At 44.4% G+C, this 20,725-nt stretch overlaps 1 protein-coding gene across 2 annotated transcripts in view; it reads left to right on the top strand.

The window, feature by feature from the left end:
• Window positions 1-20,725, top strand: part of LOC142059649 (uncharacterized) — a 211,916-nt gene that overhangs the window by 178,794 nt on the left and 12,397 nt on the right. For both annotated transcript variants that reach the window (XM_075098525.1, XM_075098526.1), the window contains exons 23-31: window positions 3,982-4,110; window positions 8,745-8,873; window positions 10,563-10,691; window positions 11,194-11,319; window positions 12,388-12,516; window positions 12,720-12,848; window positions 13,961-14,092; window positions 18,854-18,982; window positions 19,857-19,982. In XM_075098525.1, coding sequence (XP_074954626.1) covers window positions 3,982-4,110; window positions 8,745-8,873; window positions 10,563-10,691; window positions 11,194-11,319; window positions 12,388-12,516; window positions 12,720-12,848; window positions 13,961-14,092; window positions 18,854-18,982; window positions 19,857-19,982 — 1,158 coding nt within the window. The remainder of the gene's footprint in view (window positions 1-3,981; window positions 4,111-8,744; window positions 8,874-10,562; window positions 10,692-11,193; window positions 11,320-12,387; window positions 12,517-12,719; window positions 12,849-13,960; window positions 14,093-18,853; window positions 18,983-19,856; window positions 19,983-20,725) is intronic.

Genomic DNA, 20,725 nt, shown 5'->3' with positions numbered 1-20,725 from the left:
TGTAGAAAGCCCTTGGAGGATTTACAGCGCTATGGTCAAGCAAGCTCGTATTTGTCATTCCGAGCATTTGCGTTACCAGCTAACATGCTGCAGTGTCTTGCCCAACAACCACTGTTCATCCCTTGGCAAGGCAGCCAACCTAAGGGAGAAGCACCGTCGTGCTTGAGTGTGCCGTGGTGTTTGAGGCAGGGAAATATGCTTCAGTCATATTTCAATTTTATTTAGCTCACGGCAAACCTTTCAGTTTTTCGGAATCGAGTGTTTTGGAGGTGTGACCCAAGACCTTGTATGTGATCCGGTGTTCTCTGAAAAGAGCACGAAGAGTGAGGACAAGTGTGGTGGCTCAGAAGATATTTGCAATATTCAGTGCAAGTTGGTATGTACCTACATATACCACCTGTCAGTAATACAGATAACAACCAATGCCGCATCTTCATCCTCCAGCGCGGGACAGTCTCCAAGCTAACCAGTAGCAGGAGATACTGTCACTGTGAATTATTCAGGAGTTGACTGAACTTCTGTGCCCTCAGCCACAGGATGCTGCCAAGAGACCTCACACTCTTCCAAGTACTTGTGCCTGTCTATCAGCATCTCAGTTCTGCTCCGAGTCAGCTTCACTCAGCTGTTCTTCATCTCCACCTGGTATCGTTCAGTTGTACTCTGCCTCTCCAGTAGTGCTATGATCACATATAATAATAATCGTTAAGAATAAAGCTATTGAGCCACTTTCTGAAAGAAAATTAGACATGTCTGACGGCAGTGCCTGCCTGCTCCATCTTTCAGCTCTGCTCGGTCCGTTGGAAAAATTAACCTTGTGAATCTTGTAACTCTTTCAAAATAGCTGCAAAAGGAACAAGACTGTTTCAGTTGCAAAGTAGCTAACATTCATCAATAAGGCTGAAAACAAAATAATCTGCTACAGAATGTTTGCAGGCCATCCAACAACCCAGCAAAGGCTTCCTTTTGCATTTTATTGAAAGCAGCAAGTGACACAACTAGAATGTTTGAAGAAGCACTGTACAGTCTTCACAAGCTCTAGCATTACCGAAGGAAAATGAATCATGTTCGGTGGTTCCTTGAGAGATACCACTAGCAATGCCTCCAGGTATCTTTCCTATCTGAGAGGAGAATGTTATGTACCTGGGGAGACGGTACCTGAGGCACATGTGGGGTTCTGGCTGTTCCTGAACTGAAGCAGCAATTAATGCCTCTGCATTCCTGGACTGTGCAAAGGCAGTAATAGCAAAAGGCGGCTTTGTGAGTCCTTTCTCTATCCTGTTAAAGCATAGATAACGTAAGTAGTATTTTCTCCCGAAAGGATGCCTACTGTGATCACCCACTGCTGCAGGGCTTTGGTTTTAACCTACTTAGAGCTAAACGGGCAAGTAAAAAAAAAAAAAAAAGACCCCCAAACCCAATCATCTTTCTTGTAATAAATAGCTAAATATATCAACGCTTTCTTCAAATAAATATTAACATCTGACATGCAGGGAGCATGGGCCATGAGCTCCTGATGTCAGGCAGCCCAACTGTCCAGCCAGCAAACCCAAAAGCAATCGAGGTGTGCCTGCATTTGCCATCCCTGCTCGCAGCTCTGATACAAGTGGGCCGTGCCAAGCGAGCCGGGTCACCCTGGCACTGGGATTGCTCTGCTCCCGTTTGGGAAGGCAATTGTTCTAATTGACTTAATTCTGTGAAGTGCTGAGCATCTGCTGCTCCTGCTTTGAAGGCTGCAATTGTTTTCACTGCAACATAATTTTAATTTCGTTCCCTACTGCTCTGGTATGTATTGTATGACCCAAGGCACGTGTCCAGTTACGGGATCAGGCCAACAGAAGAATTATCCAGTTCGCTGCTTAATCTGCCTGAACATCCCAAAATGCCACACAATTATCCCACAAATTGGAGGCAGCAGGAGTCTCGGACTTTTTCTACAGCATGTTTATTAATTGATGCATTAATAACAGCAATGTATAGCCCTTGCGAACTGCAGCACTCAAGGTTTGCATTTCAACTGCTGTCTAAATCAGCACTACCACAGGACAGACTGAATGGGCTTCTCTCTTGGGATTTCAGCAGTCAATCATTATCATAAGGTAGCCCAGCAAGAGTTCTGTTTTAATAAGATAAAACGGAAAAATAAATACCGTGCATTTCTAGGAAGAGCTGGCAACACTATGTAGTGCCTCCATGAAACAAAGAAAAACTTTTTCAGCCTTTGAAGTCACCTAGGGTTAAGTAGGAGAAGTCCTTTCTTGGATGCTGTGCCATACATGCTACTGAAGCATAATAAATAAGGACATAAAGATTGAAACCACATGCTGATGTCTCTTCCTTACACTTGATAACAGCCCTCTCCCCAGTACAAACTGAGCAGAGGCTGACAGATCCATTACGTTTTCATATCGGTATGAGGCACTTCTCTGTTTTTCTGAGACAGCACATACTTGGAAAATGGTGTAAGCCTGAAATCTTTCATATGCCAAAGAAGAAGCTGCAGTCTGGACAGGATGAAGGGAAGAGCAGCCTTTTGGTTTTGTCTGGATGAAAAAAATCATATGTAGTCACAAGCTGAGCAGGAGCTCTGAGAGTAGCCAAAGCAGATGTGGCAGTGTGTTACGCTACCGCCGTCGCTGTGTGAAGGCCCAGGTTTGCCTGTATCTACGGATACTGAATTTCCCTCCTCGTAGCCAAAGCAGACAACAGTTCTTTCTGTTAAAGGGCTGAATTTACATTTGTGGAAGAGGCAGTACAAGCAGGGACAAAGAGCCTGGGTGTGAAGAAGAGACAGGGCAAGAAAAGGGACAGAAGAGTCCAACAGTGGGAGATGCATATGGATAACGGTGTTATTCTGACCTGGTAGAGAGCTGTGAGATTAGTGTGGAGGGTCACCGGGTGGTGCATATGATGATGATCATCATAAGACTCTATTGGGAAGCCAGCCATTCCGATTTCGTGGTAGAAGCGTCAGGATAGGGTTTTAAATATAAGTTTATACTGAACACGGAGGACTAAGAGCTAAGTTTTATTGAATGGCTGCTTGCTTAATGAGCACCGTCACTCCTGAGACTGAGTGATTCGGGGGTTCTCTGGAAGGAACGACATACAACTGTGTATCTACAGATTTATTATCATTTAGTCTAACATGAATATACATGTGCTTATATAATCTAAACACACACACATATATATGCAGACAGAGAGGTTAAATTAAGGCTACAACGAAAACATAATTCCTCTTTTTTTTTTTAAACTCTGCATAGCAGCCTTAATGTTCTAGTAATGCAGCATCTTGGATATGATGTGGCCCACTGACAGGCCCCGCTGGCATATTTTCACTGCAGTCAGCACTGATACAGATGTAAATTGAATCCATGGGCCTGCTCTTCCTCACGTGTCCTAGATGTAGGTACTGAGCTCCTTAAGCTCCCTGGAGTTATCTTGCTACATTTAATTTGTCTTGGTTTTCTCTACTCGTTCTCTTTGCCAGGTTTTCATTTCTGCACTGAACTACAACACTGGCTCATGTTCACTATTAAAAAAATCTTTAGAAAGGTGTCAAGAGACTAAATAGGAGCATAAGTTTTGCATTTCAAAAGACAGGGATATAATGAGGGATGGCCCCGTAGTCTTGCGTTATATTGAATTATTTCCTTTTTTCCCCTCTGGCCATTACAGAAGCACAAGTACTGGCTTGTGTGAATCCAGATCCACTCTCTCTCCTGTTGTGTGGCTTTTCGATGTATTCTCAGCTGTGTTTTTCTATGCAGAAACATGTTACTTGTCTAAAATGGGTCACGTTTGTCTAACATGCACGTAGCAGAATTGTGCAGACTTAACCCTTGAAGCAACTTTGGCTCTTCAGCGTAGCCACAGTGCGACACGTGATAAAGTACCCGTGAAAAGATGAGCAGTGCCCCATGTTTTTTATACGAAAAAGAAACGGCAATTTGGCTAAAAAAGGATGTTTTGCATTTTCAGCTTGTCCAGATGGATTCTTTGGGCTTGACTGCCACCAGGTGTGCAAGTGCAAGAATGCTGCTGGCTGCGACCATGTCCTGGGAACATGCCGCTGCCTCCCCGGCTGGCTGGGAGAGACCTGCGAGCAGCGTACGTACCGGCTAGGTTTCCTCTGGGAATGTAGGATGACCTACCAGGGTACAATTTTAGATAGGTCACGTTCCTTTCCAAAAATGCCAAAAAAGGGAACGATTTTTGGTAGCTGTGTAAATAATCAACTACTTTTTCTTTTTTTTTTAACTGCTGTTGGTACTTGTCAAACATTATAAGCATCAGTTTTTAAATAGCAGAGCTGTCTCCTACTATATGACAAATCTCTGCTTTTTATTTTTGTGCATGAAATGATGTATCTCTGTTTCTGGTGTAGCTCATCTATCAATTATAAAGCGGCAGGTTACAAATGCGCAAAGTGGAAAAATCAGAGCTGGGAGTACTTTTTATTTGAGCATGACAAAACAGTTTTTAAACTAATTATTAGAAAAGTTATTTGTTTGAAGAAAACAAATTGTCATGAGTTTGGGTTATCCCACGATCTTTAAGGGTTTTTTGTATGTTTGTGTGTACGCATCTATAAAACTGTTTTTTCTGAGAAATTGCTCACTAAATGTCATGGGAAATTAAATTATTGTCTTTAGCTGCATAGCATTACATGTGGAGACCACTGAGCCCATTTGCAAAATTTAGCAAATATGTGGGGTTTTTTAAGATTTTCAGGTTTTAGCCTCTCAACTTCCTAGTTTTACTCTAGGATGATGTCATGGTCTGTACTTCCTTTTCAAAATATGACTGCCGTCTGCAGGACTGTGTTGTAGAGCTGAGGTCCAAAGCAGCTCCACAAGGAGCCAACTTTCATTGTTAGTGAACACTTTTGTAAGACTTCTTTAACCCATAGGTTGCAGGTTTCTGCAACAGAAAATTGGTTTGATTTAGAAAACAGAGAGAAATGGTACTTGTATTGAAACAATTCTGTTCTCCAGCCCTACGCCATGTTATAATTAGCCCTGTTTGAGGGCTGCGCTCGCTCTTCATAACATTTTTCCCTCATTTCCCCCACCACATAACACAGCCTCTCTTCTGAAAGGGCTTCTCCTGCAAAATCCCCTGCTCTTTCAATTTACAGGAGTGTCAATGCTGGTGAATCTTTCCACTCTTTAGATATTTCTGCAAACGTGCCACCATTGCAGGCCTTTTTGCCTCCTTGTGGGCCCCCATAGGAACACTTGGCTTTCCATCTCCCACCGCTTGAAGACGGTGGTGGTGGTAATACTCTCCTGTGAGTGTAGGTTATGAGCTGACCATGAAATAAATGCAGAACCAGAGCCATATAGCCGTACCGCAGAGCAGAAAAGGTGCTGCTGAACAGGTACGATGTTTGCTTCTTGGTCGCAGCCCACTTTGACTGCCCTTCAGCCGAGCCACGGCGTTAGCAATGTGTCACCTTGGCCCTTCCCTGCTCCTTAGACTACATTAGGGATGGGAAACTTTGCTCCTACATATTTCATTAAATTCAATTAAGAAATGCAGCTCTTTGTCAATGACTTTCTGTGCCCCCTTCTACTCACATGAGAAAAAAAAAAAAAAAGCTGTTTATTCTTTTGAGCTGCAGCTATTACGGTTTTATGCAGGGTTGATTTATTCCTCATGCTGGTGAAGATGCCAAAGCCTCCAAGGTCTCCTTTGCCTGTAAGTAAAAGAGCGAGGTCAGTTAACAGTGCAAAGGGTAACCTCCTGTTCTCTTGGCTAAACGATGAATCTTTATTTTGGTTTTAAGACCGGGCTTTGGCCACGCCGCTCCGAAGCTGCTTGGAGTAAAGCAACCGTGGGTCAGAGATGCCAGCTCACCACTCCCCATCCTTGTTGGGTGTTTAATATTCCCCTTGCTGGATCCTGGGACTTGCCAGGTCTAGCAGCTGGAAGGACAGCATGCGTGTTCAAGTAATCAGATTGCAGGCAATGTGCTGGAGGATGTTGAGGAATAATTTTGACATCATGGGATTTGAATTGATCTTAAGCCGGCCATGCAATGCATTTTATACACTGCTATCTAATTATAGGTGATACGGACAGTAATGCCTTTTGTTGAAGCTGCCTAACACTTTCCATTACAAGACTGTGTTTTTCAATTGCTTGTAAATGAATTATATTAATCTGGGATGAAATCTGCCAAGCAAGCTCTGCCTCAGCTTAAGCTTGTGTTTGGTGATTTTTTTTATTTTGGGGTGGTTTTATTGAGTGTCTGCCTAAGATATTTTAGGTTTCCAAGAAAGAGGTTTAGGAAAAGTCTATTGCCTATGTTTAAAGTAAATTAAGCTGTTCGTCGAGTGTCATGGTGCCTCAGCAATATCGAAGTGAGAACTTGACATTTGGCATCTCTTTGTGCCAGAGATGTAAGCTTCCTTTCTGAGTACAAACTCGTCCATAATTTGCAGTTTCCAAAAACAAACAAACAAAACCACCAAAAAAAAAATAATCTCCTGTTGTGCACGGACTGTAGAAGCTGAACACAATTCAGCATCTGCATTTCTAGTAGTACTAAAACCACCTCTTTCTGGAGCTGTTTGGGCTCAGCAGGATCTTCACAGAAGCAGTTCCTTGGGGCAAAATGAGACCATTCTGGTTCACAGAATAAATGAGTTAGGAAAGATCAGCTCTAGCAGAGCCTCTGCTCAGGGGAGCTGATAACCAGGGGTTTGACATTTCATAGTGTGTGAGCACTTGACCTTGCAAATTCTCTGTTCTTTTAAAGCTGAAGCTTCATTTTGGGGAGAATAGTCCACAGGAGCTGCATGAACTCAAAGCTTCTGGGCACCCTATTAACCCTTAGTGCCCATCGTTTCCCTGTGCTCCCTGACACTTTTGAGGACTGTTGACTTCCAGCCTGAATGTTTTAGTCTCCAGTTTCGTGCGTTCTTTACTCTGCGTGCAAAAATGTATTTTAAAGGCTGCAAAGGAATAACCCCTCCTCTTACAGAGAAAGGGCACCAAGAGGAAAATCTTGAAGCAGGAAGAAGTCTAATAATTTAAACCTTTCTATTGCTTCTTTCCTTTGCACTCATCATGAAGAAAGGAGAAAAGACCCACAGTTATTTGTACATTCAGTTGTGGAACTTAATAGAATAGCTTCAGTATATCACTTGTTATCTTATTCTTCAGAAAAGTACTTTGACAATCAGGATTGTCCTAAAGAGAAGCTTAAAAAAAGTCTGTATCCACCCAATAGAATAATAAAAATTTTCTTCTCCAAGAATTTCTGCTTTCTTACCAGAATTTTCACTTGAAAACTCTTTTGTCTTCTCGGTAAGCATAACAAGAGCTTTGCACGCATACTCCAAAAACCTCACGCGAACCATTGGTAACTAGTCAGGGGACCTGGTTATGAGCTGGTTTTTCCTTTGGCTTGGTTATGATATAGTTCTGGTCTGCATTGTGGAAATATTTAGTTCTGCTCCCAAAACTGAGCCAGAGCTCTGTAGGATGGGCTGAACCTTTAACTTGGCAACCAAGCCTCATTTGCAGAGCAAACTTTTAACTGTGATGGGACTGAGCTCCTGCACTTTCTTGTGGTTTCAGTGTGGATGGGGTCCAAGTGATGACAAAAGTGAACACTGTTGAAAAGTCCTGGGAGAAATGGTGCCTGAGACCCATGTCAGGGAAGCTGGAAGTCCTCATATGGGAAGAAAAGGGCTGAGAATGGGTCAGATACTGACAACCAAGTTCACCCCTGAGATCGAGATGGTTCCACTCCTCCTTTTGGTCCCCAGGGGTGTGTCCTCCTGCAGCACTGCATCTTTTTATGCACACTGACACCCTCAAAGGCATAGAGGCTTTGGTGAAAAGTCATCGTTTGGGTCTGATCCTGGGAGATGTCCCACTGAGCAAGTGCAGGACACTTCTGGATCAGGGATCAGAACCTTTTTGGCCTCTCCAGTGCAGGCCAGCAGCACTGCAGGGATGAGAGGCTCTGCAGCTTCATACAAGTGAATGAGAGCCTCTGCAAGGCAGGCACAGAAACTGTGCTGTCCAACTTCATCAACCCATTTGGTATTTTTGGGGTGACATCTGATGAAAACAGGGTAGCAGTACTGTATGTTTTCCAGCATGTAAAGCTATCCAAATCTCCAGTACAATGGAGACTACAGGAATTTTATCACTGCCATTTTTCATAAGCAGCAGCACCGAAAACAGAGCTGCAGCAAGTGTACGTTTGCGAGATGGCTGCATTAAGTTTTCACCTGGGAGCCAGCCGCTTAACCGAACGCACTGAAAATATCACCCCTTTCTGACCAAAGAATGAGACTCTGGGTGAGCGAAGGCATCCAGCTGTGAAAAATGAACACTGAAAACAATGAAGTTGTCAGTTCTCTTACCAGGATGCCTGGTAATAAATACCTGGGCTGTCAAGCTGGTGGTTCTGCTGGACCATTAGTTTAGCACAAAGACATTCTGCAGGGCAGGGGATGACAGCTGATCCATCACCTGAGCAATCCTACCCTTCGATTAAAAACCTCTTCAGAACGTGCTATGATACATATTGTTAAGCCGCGCTATTTAGTGTCAGGCATGGCTAATATATAGACTTAGGTGCTCTTACGATGTGGGAAGTGTGTCACTGGAAGCTAGTTTCAAACTGATTTCTCCAGCATTGGGTTGTGCCTCAGGTTTGCTCTGTACAATGCCTCCTTTGATGCATCCTGATGGGGTTTTATGGACTTTTCTCGTTGCAGCCTGCCAGGGGGACAGCTACGGGCCAGGCTGCAGCCACCCTTGTCACTGTCACAACGGAGCGCTCTGTCATCACGTAACTGGGACGTGCCTTTGTAGCCCGGGGTGGAAAGGAGCCACCTGCCAAGAAGGTACAGTCAGAAATTCAAACCCCTGCCAGAGGATTATAGGAGGGAAAAATAAAACTTCTGCTCAGGGGGCCTTTGTTGGTATTTTAATTATCAGTTCATTGCCCTGTGTTGTCATTGGTTTTGTATCCGCACAATAACCCAGCTCAGTCCATTAAATAAATCTGTGATGCCGCGTTGCTGGGGCCGGGTGTAGCAGCTCAGTGTACACGGGGCAGAGGGAGCTGAAACAGAGTCATAAACTGGAAAGAGAGCTGGTTTTGAAGGTTGTCTGATTAAGGGAGAAAAGGTCCATAAAACTCCCATTTATGACACTGAAACAAAACCGTTCCTTTTCTATGGCCTGCTTTACAGTCCCGTGCGCCTGACTGATCCTCGTCATTACCGTACGCTGTTCCAGACATAGGCTAAATCCAGAACATGTGAAAGGCATTGGGACTTCCAGCCTTGGCAATTAGACCAATACGTGTGACTCAAACACAAGCCCAACTCCAAGGAGCCTTAAGAAAAGAGGCTGGCAAAAAAAGGCTGCACTGAGGCTTACATTTCACCTCCTAATCCCCTGCACCCAAGCCACCAGAAAAAGTCTGTCTATCCCCATTGCAGAAGGCTCCTTTTTCTTTGCCCCTCCCGCAAGGTACCTGGCTCTGCAAGCAGTGCCGTGGAGGTGGGGTTGCAGGGCTGTGGGGCGCTTGCTGCTGCGGATGCTCCTGGGGTTTGGAGTCAGCACCTCCACGTAAGCAGTGGCTGCCCGTCCGTGTACCGAGAGGACAGTTAGGGAAAAGGGATGAAAGCTTGCAGGGGTAGATGAACATATAAATTAAGAGGCTCCTCCTTTAAAACCTAATTTGAAGAGCTTTTTCCATGAAGGAATAAAAAAATGGGAACGCACCAAACTGTTCTTGATGACATGTATGACACGACCTAAAATTTTCTGGTTTGCATAAAGGACTCAAATACAAAACCAAAGTTTAAAAAGCTGTTGTCAAGTATGAAGACATTGTCAAACATACCCTTTCTCTTTAATGATATGTTTGGGGATTTTTTTCTGTTTGAAAGTAAGGAGGTAGAATAAGTGTGTGAGGCTGGGTGAGCCATCCTCTGGTGACTGTGCTTTTGCAGAGTGAGAAGGTGCTCCTGTTAACATCTTAAAAAGGTGCTACTCTGGCACATGGCAGAGGTGTGTATTTTTTTGTGCCAAAAATATTAGGCTCTATCCGCAGGATCTGGTTGTGATGGGAATTAATAAACTTGCTTAATTAAAATGAGGTAAGCTGTGAAATGTCATCAGCCAGCTGTAGGTAGCAAGATCAATTAGAGAAGGAGTTCTGATTTTAAAGAGGACTACAAAGAAATTCTGAAAACGGGGAAATCGGTAACTGCGCTCTTTGGTGATGTGAAATCTGGTAGGAACCAAGGGATGTTTTTTGTAGGTGTGAACAAAAAAGCTCAGGGTCATTTGGTGGGTCATAACTATTTCAATTCATCACCTATTTTGTGCCCAGATTAATTTTACGCTGGTCTGTGTTATTCCTTATCAGTCGTGGCCCGTTTTTACTCGGTTGTACCTCCCACAGCGTCTCCACGATCACCAGCATGAAAGGGAGTGTAAGCTGGGAAAGGTTGTGTTTAATCTGTATCTTCCTCCTGCTCTTCTCAATGGAAGGCTTTTGTCCTACCTCCTCTTTGCAGCCTGTCCTCCTGGATGGTATGGTGAGAACTGTCTACAGCGCTGCGTCTGCCACGGCCAGGCGATGTGCGACCGTGTGACGGGCGAGTGCCGGTGTCCCCAGGGTTGGACGGGGATAGCGTGTGAGCTGGGTGAGTCTCATCCCATCCTCCATCGTGCCAGTGCTTCGTTTCAGGCACTCTGCGAGGAAATTCAGTTCTGGTGAGGTCTGGTTTAAGACAGCCCAGAAAAGAGAGAGAGAAGGGGCAGAGGGCTGGAGAGCTGTGTGGAAAGGTTGAAAAAGTTGGGGTTGTTTAGCCAGAGGTGAGAAGGCTGAGGGGGAGATATGGTATTGGTGCTTGAATGTACCATGGCGCTAGAAACTTGCTGGAGAAAGGAGAGGAGTAAGCCCTTCTCTGTCCCTTGGTGACAGGGAGGATAGGAAATGAACTCAGTCTGAGGAGAAAAAAATAATAAAAGAAATAAATCCGCCAAGTGGAAAATGATATATTTCTAGAGAATTTTTCCAAGGGAGGCTTCAAAATCTCCCTCAGTGAAGGTTTTTAGGACCAGCTTAGGTGTCTCACTGTATTTCAGAGATGTACATGTGTTTTCCCTGGAGCCCCTTCAGAACAGCCCCCTGTCTCATTTCAGAGTGTGGGGACGGGAGGTACGGAGAGGGCTGTGAGCAGAACTGTAGCTGCCACCACGGGGTTTGTGACCAGCACTCGGGGAAATGCATCTGCCACGCCGGCTGGACTGGGGACCGCTGCGATGTTGGTAAGGGCAGTGCCTTCTGCAGATGATTTATTTTAACACTCTCTTCTGCGATCAGCCATTTTTTCCTCCACAATAAGAAGTCCATCTCTATTTTGTATCTTCATTTTCTAGTATTCTGTAGGCCAATAAGAAGTTATGCCAATGTGAGCGTTCACCGTGTGTCTCAGGAGCCCCAGGGCTGGTCTCTGTGCAACCACAAATACATACCCTTGTCCAAATCGTTTTATCTCCTACTTCTGTTCCCTGCCTGCTAAGAAGTGAAGGTATTTCTCTAACTTACAGATACAAGGAAGAACGTACAAAATGGAGTGAGTTATAAGGAGAGTTTGCCGGATCAGCCACATGCTGCTGCACCTCTGCTTGTCATTTAGGGGAGCCCAGCAAATTGGACTGTAAAGGCTCAGATTGTACCTGTCTTGCATGTGGTCCAGATTGCCCAGATTTGACATAGCTGTCTGGCGTGTTTAGGTCCGTGTAAATCCCTGAAACAGAGATCTCGTAAGCGGTAGGTATCGGATGGCTTGAAAAGTGCCTTCAGCTCAGCCACTGACACGCTGTGACTTTTGCAAACCACAAGCCATTTTCGGATGTCTCCTGAGGTGCTGAGACCTCTCAAAGCCTCAGCCACCAGTGTGACCTGTAAAGCTTTCACAGTACCCACCGTCCTTTTCTTCAGGCCTCGCTTTCTCTTTGACCACTTTGCAGAGACCTGTGAGGTGGAAAGCAGTACGTGGTCGTGGTGTATTTTCACTGTTCAAACAACTGTCCCTCTGTCTGTGCATAGTTGTGTGAAAGTGAATGGCATCACCCTCTCCATAGACACCATCTGGATTTGTGCTCTAGACTATGACCAAGTCTTTGCAAGCTTTCACGTGCAGGCTCATTAATATCCAACACTAAATGCTTTTAATATTTTTAATATCTTCTCGTGCAATGATGTTTTCTGGGCACGCAGTCCTCTAAGTATACCTCGCCATGTGCAAGAAGAACAATATCGGCTGCTTTGCCAATGATGGATGCTTCCCGTGCAGCAGGAAGAACTGTTGCTCTCTCTGCTTCTCCCCGCAGCCTGCGCCCCGGGATTTTTTGGCAAGCGGTGCGAGGAGCGATGTGACTGCGTCCATGGCTTGTCCTGCCACCATCAGACTGGAGCGTGTCACTGCGAAAAGGGATGGCGAGGGAGGCACTGTGACAAACGTGAGTGTCTGCTGGGCATTTACAGAGGAAAGTTCAGGCTGGTGTGTACCTTCCTCCTGGATCCAGAGCCGGTTACAGGATTCCTTCACGCCCGTGTTGCCCCATGGGGTCGGTCTGGAAGCGTTCACGGGGATCTGTCGGAGGGGGGTAGCTTTGCACTGTCCTGCCTGGCCCCCTAATGAGAATCAGTTGCACCGTTGCAGCTTGCTTGCCTGGCCGCTACGGCGCGGGCTGTGCCCAGCGGTGCCGGTGTCCTGCGGGTGCCCCCTGCCATCACCTGACGGGCGAGTGCGGCTGTCCTCCGGGATTCACTGGCTACGGATGTGAGAAAAGTGAGTTTGTTTTAAGAATGCAGATACTTTCCTTGTAAATTAATTCAGAAATTAATTTCTTAAATAAAAACCTGATGATATAATCAATGCCTGAATAAGGGAGGCAGCAACAACCTCACGGCCGTGAAGATGGACAAGGGCTGTGTGTCGCTCACCCAAATGGTTTGGAAGATTCTGACCTCTGCGCCTGGCGCGATATGGGCTGGTGAGGTATGCCCTCTCTAGGTCTGCAGCGCTCAGGTTGGCAGGGAGCAGTCAGGGACTGAACTTGGATCAAAATAGACGGAGGAGGTGCCAGCAGAGCCCGGCTGCTGCCCGTGGCCATCGCTGTGCCGTGGGTAAAGCAGCAGCTCAGCTTTCTCTTGGCCTTGTCCCTGTGAGAGACCATCTATTCCTGCTGTCAGAGCTCATGGAAATGTCATTATCTGGTTTTCCTTTGATGTTGAATTTGTCTGTCTGGAGCTGTCTTTGACAGCAGGCTCGTTCTGTGACCCCGGCTGCAGAGTTTTGTCTTTGTTCTTCCTTACAATGTTTTGCCTGAGCGTTGCTTTAGGAAAAAGAAAAACACTGATAAAAAGAATTAAAAGAATTGGCATTGGTGTCCCACCTCCTCCTCTAGAGGACTCTAAATCCTGACCCACAACCAGGTCAACTTAATGGTAGTGGGATGTGAGAATTAGACATGGAAAGTCCAAACCCTGTAGGCGATGTGGCCGTCAACAGGCAAAATGAAACTTGTAAAGGTGTTGGTGCTACAGCAGCTTTGAAAGTTTAAACTCCCTGCAAAAGGTAGAATGTCTTTATTCACACGCCAGGTCCCTTGTGAATTATACTGTTATTTTAGTCAATTTTACCTGACATTTCCCTATGATTTTCTCTAGTGACAAGAAAATTGTATCTGGCCCTTGACAGTTGGGCACAAATTGACTGAACGAAACAAAATCAAGCAGTGAAGTAACCCTCAAGTAAATGTAATAAATCCAAAGTCCCGGAGGAGAGCGTCATTCTGTAGGCAGGGATGTTATTAAATAAATTTGAGCTTGCTCTTTGTTTGAGCGCTATATTTACCAAGACAAATTTAATTTATTGGTTTGCATTTCCTCTTCCCCAAGCTTGTCCGCCCGGCACGTATGGTAAGAACTGTAACCGAGTATGTCAGTGCTCTGCCGAGAATGAGGAGTGTCACCCGGTGACTGGCGACTGTGCTTGCCGCCCGGGCTACTACGGGACCCGCTGCAGCCTCCGTGAGTATCTCTGAGGGCTGCCCGCTTTCTGAGCGAGGACCGAGTTATGCAGAAGCATGAGCTGGCACTTTGAGTTCATCTGTGTCAGGACATTCAGCATTGACTGAGATGAAGTAAGCATAGGTTGGGTTAATTTACAATAACAAAAGTACCTGTATTATTGCAAGTGATTAATTTTTTTAAAAATATAACTTAATTAAAAAAAAAAACCCGACTAATTTACTAGCTAAATTAATTCCAATTTCATGCTATGCTGAAGAGTATCAATATCATTCTCTACATTTACACCTCTCGTCTTCAGCTACACCTGGATATTGTGTAGCTCTTTCATTTCCAATTACCTAGGCCAAAATACTTCCCGAAATGTCTGTGCGCTCGAGTAAGGACAAATGGTTATTGGAAAAAAACAAGCTGCAATTGGCGATAGATCTAAGTGATTCATAAAGTCACTTAAGTTGTAGGGCCTTCCGAGGAACAATCAAATTAAGCATTGTTACTCGGGATTGAAAAATGGTGACTAGTGTAGAGGACAAAATGCCAATTGGCCGAACGGTCCATCGTAAAAAATATTCCCAGCTCCACAAGCCTCGTGCCGGTATTTTAGAACATCTGTAAAGTTGTTTCTGGTGGAATGTGGCAACTGATAAGAAACATATACCAAAGTATCCCAAAACGGACCAGTTAATTACCTTTTTATTTACAACTTTAATTTTGTTTTTACTCCATACCTTGTAATAGTCTCATTTAAGAAAAAGTAAAAAGCTTTCTCTTTGGCAAACGCTGATTTCCTTTCCTAGGAATCCAGCATGGCTCTGTTCGGTTTGCTTGCTTTTTTGGGTGACGCTTTGGATACAAAAGCCAGCTGCAATATGTGCGGCTCTAGTAAGAGTTAAACTGTGCTTTATTTGTCAAGTAGAAATAAGAAAGAGGCTCATTTTAGAGATGGGCATGTGTATTACCGTCATGTCATCACAAGTTATTCTTTAAAATATAAATGTAAATGTAAGGATTGATGCTGTCCTCCATTGTACATCAGTCCTTGCTGCGAGTGAGATCGAAATCCAGCCTTCAACATCTAGGCTAGAGCCATCTGGATCCATTATACATTAGATTATAATAAATAGTATAGTAGAGCAGTAGTGGAGATTAAGTATTTAACAGTATCGGTTTAAAGGACTTAATCATGGTTAGCCTATTACTTTCATGTAGCGATCTTTCAGGAGTCATTACCTGTGCGTATAGTACTAAATCTCTATATATTATAGTAAATGTCCTCGAGCTTGCTTAGATCCTTAAGATTTTACTTCAGAATTTTAAAATTTAAAACATTAATAATTACACTGAAGTTCTGATATAAAAGAAATAACTTACAAAATGAAAACTCTGTTTTGTTGCATTCAGAGGGGATTTTGCCATGCGCTCCTGTGTAGCTAGGATTAAACCTCATTTATGGTGCTGTGTTCTCTTAGATTCCAAAAATATGCAGTATGTTGCACAGCAAATTCTCACTTAATAAATACAGTTTTGTTAAACGTTTACAAAGGAATGGTGGAGGTTCACAGAGAGAAAATTTGTCTTGCATCTATGTGGGGTTATTTTTCCTGTTCTCCCCAATGCCAGTCTGACCATTGCATAGACAGACACAAAAAATGGAAGGAAAACAGTTTAAGTATGTGTTATTTTTAGGTTTAGCTCAGTGGAGTGGGAGATTGTGGGCCTGATTCTGAAGTGACTGACTGATAACCAAGAATAGCTAGTGTGACTTTGGTGGGAATACTCCCATGTTGCCACCGTCCTCGCTACAGGGAGAACTGGGGCTGCTCCAGGATGAAGAAGCTTTCGATATAATATTAAAAACAGCATAGGGAGCTGCTCCCAGAGACGTGAAATGGGCTTCAGTCCAGTCAACATGTGGTTGGATGCTGCTGGAAACGGTTTCTGGCAACTATTGCTATATTTATAGTACTGTGAAAAAAGGTTCAAGAAAGTATCTATAAAAGGTGTAGTTGGCTGGGAAGTTGAATTTCCAGGAGCCAAGAGCAACGAGGCTTTCATGTTCTCAGATTTTGGAGTGAAGAGCTGAAACAGTCTCTTGGCAGGATCCAGAGGAGGCAGACAAACTAGCAATAAGGTTCCCATCAATTGTCCATAACTCGGTGGACGGGCAGATCTACTTGAGTGAACTTATGAATAAAAAGCAGTAAGAGGTGTTGCAATGGAAGAAAAAAACCCTCTGTGACATTTACTGAGCTGGGTGAACCCTGAGCCAGAAAGACTTCACCAGCTTCACCCTCAAGCTGTAGGTAACAGGATGCTTCAGAAGCCATTTTTTGACAATGCAGTTAATAACATTGGTAAGAAAAGCCCTAGTGTACGCAGTTGGTATGAAAAGATTTAGGAGCTCTTGGTCATGGCAAACCCACCCAAACCAGAAGGAAAAAATCAGGAAATTACTTAGAAACCTGGCTGCCGTTCCTGCCGTTCTCAGAAAAAAAACGTAAGTCAGATGCACAGGAAACTGTTAAATTAGAAAACGTCTTTACGAGATAACTGGTGGTTAGAGGCTAACCCTCTTTGTAAAGGCAGAGCCTACTTATATGTCAGGACACCGTGTAAATTGCCCTAGCTATCTGCGTAGAAGCTCTCCTGGAAAGCAGTAACAGACGAGATGGCCTTGTTAATAATCATATGAATGTAGCAGCTGATGTGTTTGCCCTGCTTGTGCTGCTCTCTGTTGAACTGAAATAAATAAAATGCTGCAAGGATAAAGAAACTGGTAAGGGGGGAATTACTGCATCCCTTTTAGTAATGGAACAGCTCTTGCTAGTCTTGAGCAGAGGAACGACTCTGTAAGCTTTGCCAGAGAGAAGCAGCGTGTTTGGGAGCATGGAAAAGAGAATTAAAAAAGAGAAAAGCCAAATAACGACCAAAAGGAAATGGAGGAGAAAAAGAGAAACTTGCTTAGAATCCATTTAAATCATTGAATCCAGGTGTGTCCTTAACGTCACGTCTTGGTCGAAATGAAAGAGATGTTGCAGGGCTCACTCCTTGATGCTGGGGTTTGCACGTGAAGCAGATTTTTTGTACTGACAGATGGAAGCACTGATGACGAAGTATTCATTGAGAAGAAGCCATGGTTGAGAAGGGCTGGGGAGAGTATCTGCGTGTTATAAAAGTGTGTATCTGTTTAGTCCTGATGATTTGCTATCCTGATTTGAGCAGAAGCCAGTTTTCAGTTCTATTTTAAAAGGCATCCCTTTAAAGCTTCACCATAAGCTCTCCCTCTCTATTGAATAGTTAAAAAAAATCCAGAGATTTATCCAGCCATTCCATGCTTTCATGCCTTCAGAAAAGAGAGAAAATATATAAAGTTCTTTATGCACAGATTGCAAGAGATCTGTTGCTTGGAGACGTGTGCAAATATATATTCAACCAGATTTCCAAAGTAGCCATAGGCTTTCTATTTGCTGGGGGAAGAGAAGGAAGGAAGAAATGACACGTAGAGGCAGTAGCACTGGTGTAACTGTTGAGTGATGATCATGTTGCTCTAAAAGCACCAGCTTGTCCCTCTTCCAGTACACTGGAAAACTGGGAGAATAACCTGCATCTCCAGAGTGCAGTGGTGGCACGCTGGAGGAAACCCCGACAGAGGGAGGCACGTGCCTAGCAGCTCTGCCCAGCTATTTTCCTCAGTTCCAGCCTCCAACACTCTGAAGAGTATCTTGAAACCATGTGGCAGATGCATTCACGTCTTCCTGATCTTGTATTCAATGCTCCTTCAACATTAGCTGTCCAAAAAGAAACCAGAAATACTCGCTACCACCTGGAAAATCTCTTCATGGACAGCTCGTTGCCATGTAACACAGCAACTCATCCAGGTCTACTGTTTCTTCAGGTTATTACAAAATACAGCTGCTTTTTTTCTTTCTCAGAGAATTTTCTGGCTTTGCATTTAAAGCATTTCTCTGCTGTGTCTATCTTCTGAGAAGGTGTCTCCTGAAATTTCGTGTTGTTGTCATGTCTTCCATCCACAGCGCACTAGATATGCCAGAGCAACGCAAACTCCACGTTGAAGCGAAAGAGTAGATTATAAAGGAAATAAACTTTTTTTCAACTTAAATGCCTTTAAAACATGAGACCTGCCCCACTATCTGTGACTGGTCAGTTAAAATGACCACTAAAAGGGCCAGAGACAACTCACGGCTTCTCACCATCACAGTCAAACCAGGCTGTTTCTGCCCAAACGAAGAGGGACCAAGGCCCCATCTCTCCGTCTCTGCCATGGGAGGGATGCTCCATTGCTCCACCACACTTGGCACCATTGCGCTGGTTTCTCCACAAAGCTAAAGACACTGTTTTCAGAGCCTGCAGTCCAAACAGAATATAAAGATGGGGAAAAGGGTGGTTTGTACCACACAACATCAGGTTGATTTGGAATAGAAATCCAAGAGGAAAACCTCTGAAGAACTGGGCTTGCTTTTCTTGCTCCTGTCACGTATGAGGAATGGGAGGAGCAGGCTCGGCAGCAACAGTCAGTCCGCCCCTCCAGGGGTTTGTTACTGCAAGTCAGCACTGCCCCAACGAGTGCATTGCCCAAGGCAACCATCTGCTTGTCAGTGCCTTCTCCTGGCCCTCTAGAAGTGAACAGAGTTATAAAACAAAAATCTAATTTTGGTTGAAAGCAGCAAAGTGCTTGTGACATGAAATGCAATGGGTCCAGTAGCAACATAGCCTAACTGCTGTTTTGTTCTTTTAAAACAGGGTGTCCAAAAGGTACTTATGGTTCGAACTGCCAAAAACCCTGTCAGTGCATGAATGGAGGCCATTGCGACCCTGTGTCGGGAACTTGCGATTGCACGCCTGGTTTCATTGGAGCCGACTGTAGTAAAAGTAAGCCAACATTCATGTTCTGCTTCTTTCAGAAAAACAGCAGAGAGAATAATCTGCATTAAGAGCTTGTCAGTAGAAAAACAGACACATCCCAGCTACCTCCTCCTTGAATTGTAAATCAGGATTCCAGCTTTGTAAAAAAATCTCTTGCAAAATATTTTCCCTCTCTTCTGCGTGCATAGAAGCAAGGACACTCATCCCAGGATTACAACCTGCTTGCCCAAATTTATTTGTAGAGCCAGCTCAGCATGAATTGCTCAAGTTCCTTCTTCCTGTCCAAAATTTCTAGGTTGAAAAATTATCTCAATATTTTGCTTCACACTGTGGTGCCGTTAGTTTCAGTAAATGGGAAAAAGATCAAGTTTTGTCATGGCAAAACTGGTAAAGGCTCCATGGCAACCCTACTCTTACTTCTCTGTTTCTGAGCTAAATTGTGTGGCTGAATTGCTGTTATTTCCAAAGCTGTGATCTCTCTGAAGTCCGCTTCAGCGTATTCACAAAGAGGCAATGCTTTAATGTTTAGTAGCCTATAGCTTTGCTCTCCAGCATAGGAGAGCATCAATATCAAAGAAGGAAAGACGTCTTTAGCTGGAAGGATGAGAGCTGATATTTCAGTTGTACACTCACCTTTTTGGTAGGAAACCTACTAAACTTTCCCCGTGAAACCATGGATTGTATTTATAACCTCAAGTAAAGTTTCAGAGGAAGAAGCAGTCATGTCTTTGGATGGGTTGTGTTTTCATAGTTGTCACTTTGAAGCACGTTACCTGGGATAGAAATGAAGCCAACTCTACCTTCAGGCTCCTGCGTACATTAAAATGAAAACTGGCATTGGATACCCCAGGTGTTTAACAAAAGACTGTGTTTCCTTCAGCTTGCCCTGAAAACCGATATGGGAAGGACTGCTCCCTGCTCTGTGCATGTGGTAAAGGTCGGTGTGACCCACAGACTGGCAAGTGTACCTGCCCTCCCGGCCAAATGGGACCCAGCTGTCAGGAAGGTAACAAAGCGTGACCCAAGGTCATCTTGTCAGTTGGGAACATACTTAAAAAAAACCCAGCAAATAAAACTCAGTGACAAACGTTGTTTATGGCTGTGTTTCCCCATGCCTTTGCTTGATAACATTGTAGTTTGCTGTATTCTGCCCTTGTCCCTCTCCGCTCCATCACCCGGCCTTTATCCTACCCCCGTCTCCTGCCCACATCTCACTGCTTTGCACCACCACACGTGGCACCGTTGCACTAGTTTCTCCATAAAGCTAAAGTCACTGTTTTCAGAGACTGCAGTCGACACGGAACATAAAGATGGGAAAAAGGGTAGTTTGTACCACACAACGTGGGCAGTGTGAGGGCTCTGTGGGTGGGTGGCACTAAATTCAGAAGTAAATTACTTGAACTAAAAAAGTGAAAGGAGAGGATTTGCTGAAGAGAAGGCGTTTGAGGGGTGGGACAAAGGGAAAAGAGCAAGAGGAACAAATGTGGGGTGAAGCCAAGCAAGGAAACACGGCGAGACAGAGTGTGTTTGTATGAAACTGCTAATAAGAATCATAGAATGGTTTGGGTTGGGAGGGACCTTTAGAGGTCATCTAGTCCAACCCCCCTGCAGTGAGCAGGGACATCTTTAACTAGACCAGGTTGCTCAGAGCCCCGTCCAGCCTGGCCTTGGGTGTTTCCAGGGATGGGGCATCTACAGCTTCTCCGGGCAACCTGTTCCAGTGTTTCGTAAGCACAGGGTACAGCGTCC

The sequence above is a fragment of the Phalacrocorax aristotelis genome, chromosome 7, assembly GCF_949628215.1.
Source record: "Phalacrocorax aristotelis chromosome 7, bGulAri2.1, whole genome shotgun sequence".
In the NCBI taxonomy this organism is placed as follows: Eukaryota; Metazoa; Chordata; class Aves; order Suliformes; family Phalacrocoracidae; genus Phalacrocorax; species Phalacrocorax aristotelis.
This window is presented reverse-complemented; position numbering and strand designations above follow the sequence as displayed.